Source organism: Oncorhynchus gorbuscha, linkage group LG14, assembly GCF_021184085.1.
Source record: "Oncorhynchus gorbuscha isolate QuinsamMale2020 ecotype Even-year linkage group LG14, OgorEven_v1.0, whole genome shotgun sequence".
NCBI classification, from domain to species: domain Eukaryota; kingdom Metazoa; phylum Chordata; class Actinopteri; order Salmoniformes; family Salmonidae; genus Oncorhynchus; species Oncorhynchus gorbuscha.
The window spans coordinates 17,100,062-17,109,523 of record NC_060186.1 but is presented as its reverse complement, the minus strand read 5'-3'; the positions used below and the strand labels follow the sequence as shown (position 1 = coordinate 17,109,523).

At 45.0% G+C, this 9,462-nt stretch overlaps 1 protein-coding gene across 1 annotated transcript in view; it reads left to right on the top strand.

The window, feature by feature from the left end:
• Window positions 1–2,311: 2,311 nt before the first annotated feature.
• The window catches only part of LOC123994558 (inter-alpha-trypsin inhibitor heavy chain H2-like), a 13,421-nt gene continuing 6,270 nt past the window's right edge, over window positions 2,312–9,462 (top strand). The window contains exons 1-12 of the mRNA XM_046297296.1: window positions 2,312–2,762; window positions 3,045–3,074; window positions 3,657–3,695; window positions 4,632–4,804; window positions 4,928–5,032; window positions 5,149–5,311; window positions 5,558–5,794; window positions 5,906–6,022; window positions 6,217–6,385; window positions 6,588–6,713; window positions 6,881–7,062; window positions 7,282–7,467. Of these exons, the coding sequence (XP_046153252.1) occupies window positions 2,670–2,762; window positions 3,045–3,074; window positions 3,657–3,695; window positions 4,632–4,804; window positions 4,928–5,032; window positions 5,149–5,311; window positions 5,558–5,794; window positions 5,906–6,022; window positions 6,217–6,385; window positions 6,588–6,713; window positions 6,881–7,062; window positions 7,282–7,467 (1,620 nt within the window). The 5' untranslated portion in view covers window positions 2,312–2,669. The remainder of the gene's footprint in view (window positions 2,763–3,044; window positions 3,075–3,656; window positions 3,696–4,631; window positions 4,805–4,927; window positions 5,033–5,148; window positions 5,312–5,557; window positions 5,795–5,905; window positions 6,023–6,216; window positions 6,386–6,587; window positions 6,714–6,880; window positions 7,063–7,281; window positions 7,468–9,462) is intronic.

Below are 9,462 nucleotides of genomic sequence, written 5' to 3'. Positions count from 1 at the left end.
GTGCTAAAGCACATTGAAAGTGAAAGTGCAACATACTGTAAAGTTGACTGTCTATTATACAACCTAATGGCTGTTGGAATAAAAGAGTCCCCATATCTATCTGTTTTCATTTTCTTTCCCCTTGTCCTGCTGCTGCTGTGACTGAATTTTGAGTGAAGGGGATGAAGGGGATGAGTACTGTCCTGTTATATGCTTTCAAGTTTTGTGTACAGGGTGGAAGCTGAATCTGGATCTACATTATACCAATTATTCTTCCCGCCGTCTTAATCAAGCACTGAATCGTGTCCAAACACGCATATCACACCAAATTACAGCATACTCTGCAGGAGAGATTTATAGAACATTTGTAAGATATGGCGGTTTACATTAAAATGGTTCAGTTTGGGTAAAACAAAAAACATTCTCTGTTGTTTTTATTTGTATTTATTTAACTAGGCAAGTCAGTTAAGAACAAAATCCTATTTGCAATGACAGTCTAAACCTAACCCAGAAGCTGGGCCAATTGTGCACCGCCCTATGAGACTCCCAATCACAGCTGGTTGTGATACAGCTTGGAATCGAACCAGGGTCAGTAGTGACACCTCTAGCACTGAGCTGTAGTGCTTTAGACCGCTGTGTTTCTCACAAGTGTAGCAGGTTGTGAATTTTGCTAACAACATTCCACTCTGAGAATGAGAACCATACATGACTGTAATGCATGCATTAAGAGTAGTAAATGTAACCAAATGCCAGGGATTAATGCTACATTTACTAGGTCTACTGGTTACATATATAATGGGGAATTGATCAAAATAACCAATCAAAGGGAAAACAATTCACAAAATGAAACAATGAATGTGCAAGAATTGGCGGTAGACAGCAGAGCACATTCTGGAGAGCAGAGTGCAGGAATTCTGGAGAAAGATGCCCATAGACGACTGGCCACCCCTCAAAGCCTGGTTCCTCTCTAGGTTTCTTCCTATGTTCCTGCCTGTCTAGGGAGTTTTTCCTAGCCACCGTGCTTCTACATCTGCATTGCTTGCTGTTTGGGGTTTTAGGCTGGGTTTCTGTGTAGCACTTTGTAACATCGGCTGATGAAAAAAATGGCTTTATATACACATTTGATTGGTTGATTGATATCTTCACAACACACCCCTCCCCTTCTTCCTGCCTCAACAATTGAAATGATACTCAAAACACATATTTTAGAAGCTTTTCACTGACAGCCACAACTCAAAAATCAGCTAGGCCTATTGCCATACGCGCTGCCCAAAGTGCTGGCTTCCCAAATAGGCCCATGCACTAGTGATTTGAAACAATCCACAGCTATTTTTTAAAGGAAGCTAATGGTCATCTGTGGCTAAGTCAAGCTCTTTGGTAAAGCATTTTCAATTATTTAATTTAGACAGGAGTAATGATATAATTTTGACAAAACATCAATTTACATTAGGGGAAGCCAGCATCTGAACAGTGCACTGTGCACCCCCCAACTTTCCTTTCTAATTTGCAAGAGGCTGAAATCAGAGATCTGTCTCCATCCTATCAATGCGAGTCATTGTCCCAAAGGCTCGATTGCAGGTGACAAGCTGCGGTCTACATATTATTAGCCCTCTCACTTCGCCTCTTCCTCTCTGCTGAAACTAGCTCGCAGAACTGTGCTCCTGTGTCTTAACATACATAGCCCATGTATCTGATGCTGTCTGGTCAGAAAAAGTATGAGTAGTAGTCTCAGCACCACACTCCCTCAAAAACTAAACCCAGTTGCATGATTCCCCCAGAGAGCTTGCGAGAGACTCCCTATGATTGGTCAATGAATAATTCAGGAACAGTGCTTCCACCTTAAAGGAATAATCCACTCAAAAACGTTTTAAAAAAAAAAATGAATTAGTCCGCTATTGATACAGTCCCAAAGTGTTTTGCATGTCAGCAGTCAAGCAATCAAGGGATTTGCATTATCACGATGATGTGGCAAGTAACAATGTGCTTTTTGAAAGTCCCATATCTTGAAAACTTGATTGCTCACATGCAAAACAATTTGGGACTGTATCAACAGTGGACTACAAATACCAAAATATAGTTTTTTAGTGGATTATTCCTTTAATGCAGTGGCATGGTGCCAAAGGTCAATTTGTTCCCTCTATTTCTGTTTTTGTTCTATTGTTATTGCACAGCAAAAATGGAATTGAGGTGACCTCACAGTGATTGCCATGCAAAATGGCCAAATAAGGCGCCAAATGGAATGTTTGAACCCTGTCTAAAGTCCAAACGTTAGCTCCACTGCACGTGGCCAACCCACAGGTATTATTATGATCACATAGAGAGAGGCAACTACTGCTACAGCATGCCAGCGTTTAAATCTGTACATACCAGCATTGGAAACCCAGTTCTGATTGTCTGGGCGTGTTGCAGACTTTAGGCCTACATAAATCAACGAGAAATCCAGCCGTAAACCGAACCTGTATGATCCCAAATATGCTGTGTTTACCCTCCTACACGGCAGGTCAAGTTTCAAAGTTTCCCTCTCCGGGATACGTGAAACACAACAAATATTGACTGGGGCCAAGCGTCTATCAGCACTCGGTGGATTTTTAACCCTTATTTTTGGGATCTCTCTGCTGCCTCTTGGGTCCCGGCTGAAGGACTATATCTGGGAGTGTTAAACCTCAGGCAACACATACAGGCCTGGAACCATGAGACGCCTGGCTCTCCTCCTAGGCCTGCTGGCCCTACACCAGACCCACTGCTTTGAGTTTGTGGTCGAGGGCGAGTGGGAGACGGAAACGGTGAGTTCATATTTTTCAATATGAACTGTTATACGATAAGGAGATTGTTTTATAGATGTGTCTTAATTGCCTTAATGCTGATGGTCCCCAGGAAGAGTAGCTGCAGCTAATGGGGTGTCCTAAAAATACAAATACAAATGTGTGTAGAAACAGCCTTCTCTCTGTCAAATGTGTTTTATATAACGTTCCTTTAACAGAACTATATTTTATGCGACGTTCATGTGACTGATTAATGCACAACTGTTATTCTCTGTTTCACAAACGTCTCTTTTGTTCTACCAGTCATTAGAGAAACAACATGGACGATTTAAGGTGAGATGAAACCCTTCTTTTCTTTTTTTCCCAAACAATTTGTCTGAATTAATGTTATATAATGACATAGTTTGCTATTCACAATCCTTAATAATCTTCTTATATTCAATATGACATTGATTCAATAATGCAACATATTATGAGGGAAATGATCCTGTCTTGAGGTGGGTTTTTGTTTTTGCCCAGTTACAGAAATAGAATACCAACAACATGTAAAAAAGCAAGCAGTCTGCTTCATTGACCTCTGAACTATTGATACAGGGGTTATGGAGAGGTCAATGGATTGAATCCAATGACAGTCCTATAAGGCTTACTGACAATTCAGAATTTTTATTTAGAATGTCTATAGAATTGTTATGCCATGACCACCTACCTATAGTTACTGTTACATATGAAACGTTTCTTTCTGAGTGCAGTATGGGACAGTACAGATACTTCTGCATCAGCATTGCTTGCTATTTTGGGTTTTAGGCTGGATTTCTGTAAAGCACTTTGTGACAACTGCTGATGTAAAAAAGAGATTTATAAAATACATTAGCTTGATTGATTGGTACAGAGCTGATTGTTTCTGTGTGTTTCCAGAGGGCGATATTGACCAGTGAGGAGCAGGAAGACTTTGAGGTAGGTTTCTCTCTCTGGTCTCTGCTTGGTGTTCGACCCCTCTGTCCACTGTGACAGAGTTTAGTCCTCTTATCTACTAATCAATGGTCCTGTTTGAAGAGAATCCGCTGACAGACAGGTTATTGACTTCACTTTGCAGTTGCTACATCCATTTAACGTTTCTGTGGTAAAATGTGTCATTTTCTTTCTCAGAATTCTCAGCCTGTTATACACTGACTATACCAAACATTAGGAACACCTTCCTAATATTGAGTTGCCCTTTTGCCCTCAGAACAATTGACCGGGCATGGACTCTACAAGGTGTCGAAAGCATTCCACAGGGATGTTGGCTCATGTTGACTCCAATGGTTCCCACGGTGGTGTGTCAATTTGGCTGGATGTCCTTTGGGTGGTGGACCATTCTTGATACACACAGGAAACTGTTGAGTTTTAAAAACCCAGCAGCATTGCAGTTCTTGACACATACCGCTGCGCCTGGCATCTACTACCATACTCCGTTCAAAGGCACTTAAATATTTTGCTTTGTCCGTTCACCCTCTGAATGGCTCACATACACAATCCATATCTTCATTGTCTCAAGGCTTAAAAATCCTTTAACCTGGTCTCCTCCCATTCATCTACACTGATTGAAATGTATTTAACAAGTAACATCAATAAGGATTTCACCTGGATTCACCTGGTCAGTCTGTGTCATGGAAAGAGCAGGTGTTCTTAAGGTTATTTATACTCAGTGTATAAGTAGATACTCCAAAGAAACATGTTTCCTATTCATTTATCAGTCAGATATTCAGATTTGTAGATGGAAAAATAAGTTTTATGTGGTTTAGATGTAAAGTTGTAGAGAGCTTGACTCACAATTCCTATGCAACGGCACTCGTCCCTAGTCGATGACATCACAGCCAAAGTCAGTCTCACGTTCTCCACCTCCCTCTGTAGGCCATCCGGGGTGATGACATCACGGTTAAGAGCTACAAGGTGGAGAGCCGCATCACGTCGCGGTTCTGCCACACCACGGTCAAGAGCTCTGTGGTCAACTCTGGTCCAAATGCCCAGAGCATTGGCTTCAACGTCCAGATCCCCAAACGAGCCTTCATCACCAACTTCACCATGTGAGCAACCGTCTCAATCAGAATAAAAAGCACAATCTCAAATGTCAATCACAATCACACTGAAATACTACAATCCTCAACTTAATGGAAAGAGCTGTGGACTATGTTGTGTGCTGTTTTTAGGAATGTGAATGGGATCATGTTTGTGGGCTCAGTGAAGGAGAAGACTGTGGCTAGGAACCTCTACGCTCAGGCTAGAGCCAGAGGGAAGGCCGCAGGCCTCGTCAGGTACAGTACAGCCCACAATGCACCATGGCCATAGTATTTAGTGTAGCTATACTGAAGAATGAAGAATATTGGACAATACTGTGACTGACTTTAGAGCTGGTAATCCTACACCACAGGGCTAACTCCCAGGACATGGAGACCTTTAAGACGGAGGTCCACGTGCCTCCCGGTAGTAAGATAGAGTTTGAGTTGCACTACCAGGAAATGATGCAGAGGAAGCTGGGCTTCTATGAACACTCACTATACCTGCAGCCTGGACGCCTGGTGCCCCAGTTCCAGGTGAGAGAGCTTACCTGTGTGTGTGTGTGTGTGTGTGTGTGTGTGTGTGTGTGTGTGTGTGTGTGTGTGTGTGTGTGTGTGTGTGTGTGTGTGTGTGTGTGTGTGTGTGTGTGTGTGTGTGTGTGTGTGTGTGTGTGTGTGTGTGTGTGTGTGTGTGTGTGCCCGTGTGTGGTATTTAACGACTGTATTTGATAGGTCAGTGCCTCTGTGTCATCATATTTGGGCCTTCTCCCTGTCTCTCTGCAGGTGGATGTGTATATCTATGAGCCCAACGGCATCGCCTCTGTGGAGACACCGAACACCTTGGGAGAGCATTTCAGCGGCCTGGCCAAACTCACCTCCTCGAAGGACAAGGCTCACGTGGTGTTCAAGCCCTCGCTCCAGCAGCAGAGGAAGTGCGAGAACTGCACCACTAGCGCTATCGATGGCATCTTTACCGTCAAATACGACGTCCTGAGAGACAGCAATGCCGGGGAACTACATGTGGGCACACACACTGACAGAAACACACGCAGTAACACACTCTTTGTGTCACTTTACTTTGTAACAGAAAACAGGAAGTATTGGTCACTGTTTATTCAATGTTTCTCCTAGGTTTCTGACGGGCATTTTGTGCATTTCTTCGCCCCGGCCAATCTCTCCCCCCTCCCGAAAAACATTGTGTTCGTCATTGACGTCAGTGGATCTATGTGGGGAGTCAAGATGAAGCAGGTGTGTGACGTAACCATAGAAAAACTCACAGGGGTCAATCTGTGCCCCATCAGTCGTACATCTCTCTTCTCTCACAACCGGCAGAGCCTGCCTGACAAATGCAACACCGCCCTCGTGTGGGTATTCTGTGAAACTGCACTGAAATGACTGTCCAATCTCATTTATGACTTTATCGCTCTCTCTCTCTCGCTCAGACTGTGGAGGCTATGCAGACCATATTGGATGACCTGACCATGGATGACTACTTCAGCATTGTTGACTTCAACCACAATGTGCGCTGCTGGAGTGAGGAGCTGGTTCCAGGCAGCACCATACAGGTGGCTGAGGCCAAGAAATACATCCAGAACATCAAACCCAACGGAGGTGAGAGAGAAGGGAGGGATGAAAGAAAGAGAGCAACAGAGAAAGAGAGAGATGTGGAGGATTATAAGGAAGTAGAAGGTTGCAAGGATTTAAGTAATGGGGAGAGTCAGAGGAAAGAGGACAAGAGGACAGAGTGGTGGATAACGAAAGGTTGTCTGGATGTGTATCTGATTGGCTCTCACTGCCCTTTGACCCGATCCAGGCACCAATATCAACGAGGCATTGATGAGGGCGGTGCAGATGCTGGTGAAGGCGTCCAATCAGGGCATGATCGACCCACGCTCTGTCTCCATGATCATGCTGGTGTCTGATGGAGACCCCACTGTCGGTGAGACATCACACCGCTGCTGATCCCAAAACTGACACGGACTGACTTTTCATCACCCACCTCATACCACTTCACCCCCCTTCATTTCACCCCTCACGCCCCATCTGGTGTACTGCCCTTCATACTGTTATGCTACTGTCATCCACCATCTCTCCCTCTCTCTGTAGGAGAGATCAAGCTCAGCACCATCCAGAAGAATGTGAAGAAGGTCATGAGGGAGGAGTTCTCTCTCTTCTCATTGGGCATCGGCTTCGATGTCGACTACGACTTCCTGGAACGCATCGCCATGGAGAATAGGGGCGTCGCCCAGAGGATCTACACCAGCCACGACGCCTCAGATCAGATACGGGTACGACAGACCTCTGTCCCTAAAACTCCCATTCATCCTTCTCTCCCTAATCCCGCATATAGTTGAATCATTACTCCTCTTCCTTCCCTTCCCTCTGTTCATCCCCCTTTGTATGACTACCTCTCCTCTGAATTCTCCTCCTATTCTTGTGTAAACACTCTATCTTCACTGCCTCTCTCACCACCATCTCTGACCTCCCTCCTCCGTTCTCCCCTCCAGCGGTTCTACAGCCAGGTCTCGTCTCCCCTCCTGAGGAAGATCACGGTTCAGTTCCCAGAGGACTCTGTCTCTGACGTCACCCAGAACCACTTTGACAAGTACTTCAGTGGCTCAGAGCTGGTGGTGGCTGGGAAGGTGCTGCCCTCTGAGTCCACTACTCTAAACAGCTTCACCACCGCATTCGCTGTGAGTCATACATACACATGCACGCATGCACACTCATACACACAGTGGTGGAAGATGTACCCAAAAGTCATACTCGCACCGAGCTAAAGGGTAGAGCTGCCGCTTTCAAGGTGCGGGACTCTAACACGGAAGCTCACAAGAAATCAAGAAAGCCTTGCTACGAACCATCAAACAGGCAAAGCGTCAATACAGGACTAAGATTGAATCGTACTACACCGGCTCCGACGCTCGTCGGATGTGGCAGGGCTTGCAAACTATTACAGACTACAAAGGGAAGCACAGCTGCGAGCTGCCCAGTGACACGAGCCTACCAGACGAGCTAAATCACTTCTATGTTCACTTCGAGGCAAGCAACACTGAGGCATGCATGAGAGCATCAGCTGTTCCGGACGACTGTGTGATCACGCTCTCCGTAGCCAAAGTGAGTAAGACCTTTAAATACGTCAACATACACAAGGCTGCGGGGCCAGATGGATTACCAGGACGTGTGCTCCGGGCATGTGCTGACCAACTAGCAGGTGTCTTCAATTACATTTTCAACATGTCCCTGATTGAGTCTGTAATACCAACATGCTTCAAGCAGACCACCATAGTCCCTGTGCCCAAGAACACAAAGGCAACCTGCCTAAATGACTACAGACCCGTAGCACTCACGTCCGTAGCCATGACGTGCTTTGAAAGGCTGGTAATGGCTCACATCAACACCATTATCCCAGAAACCCTCGACCCACTCCAATTTGCATACCGCCCAAACAGATCCATAGATGATGCAATCTCTATTGCACTCCACACTGCCCTTTCCCACCTGGACAAAAGGAACACCTATGTGAGAATGCTGTTCATTGACTACAGCTCAGCGTTCAACACCATAGTACCCTCAAAGCTCATCACCAAGCTATGGATCCTGGGACTAAACACCTCCCTATGCAATTGGATCCTGGACTTCCTGACAGGCCGCCCCCAGGTGGTGAGGGTAGGTAGCAACACATCTGCCACGCTGATCCTCAACACTGGAGCTCCCCAGGGGTGCGTGCTCAGTCCCCTCCTGTACTCCCTGTTCACCTACGATTGCATGGCAAGGCACAACTCCAACACCATCATTAAGTTTGCTGACGACACAACAGTGGTAGGCCTTATCACCGACAACGACGAGACAGCCTGTAGGGAGGAGGTCAGAGACCTGGCCAGGTGGTGCCAGTATAACAACCCCTCAATGTCACCAAAACAAGGGAGATGATTGTGGACTACAGGAAAAGGAGCATGTCCCCGTTCTCATTGACCGGGCTGTAGTGGAGCAGATTGAGAGCTTCAAATTCCTTGGTTTCCACATCAACAACAAACTAGAATGGTCCAAACACACCAAGACAGTCGTGAAGAGGGCACAACAAAGCCTATTCCCCCTCAGGAAAGTAAAAGGATTTGGCAAAGGTTCTACAGCTGCAACATCGAGAGCATCCTGACCGGTTGCATCAAACCCCCGAGCTGACAAGGTACAAATCTGTCACTCTGCACCTGAACAGGCAGTAAACCCACTGTCCATAGGCCGTCATTGAAAATCAGAATTTGTTCCTAACTGACTTACCTAGTTAAATAAAGGTAACAAATAAAGAAATATGGCGCACGTGACAAACTTTGATTTAATAGAAAATGACTTGAGGTAAAGTGAGTCACCCAGTAAAATACTACTGGAGTAAAAGTATTTGGTTTTAAATATACTTAAGTATCAAAAGTAAATGTAATTGCAAAAATATACTTACGAAGTAAAAGGAAATGTATAAATCATTTGAAATTGCTTATATAAACCAAACCAGATAGCCACACTCCAACAATCAGACATAATTAACAAACAAAACATGTTTGTTTAGTGAGTCCTCGATAGGACGCAGTAGGGATGACCAAGGATGTTCTCTTGATAAGTGGGGGAATTTTACATTTTCCTGTCCTGCAAAGCATTCAAAATGTAAAAAGTACTTTTTGGTGTCAGGGAAAATGTAT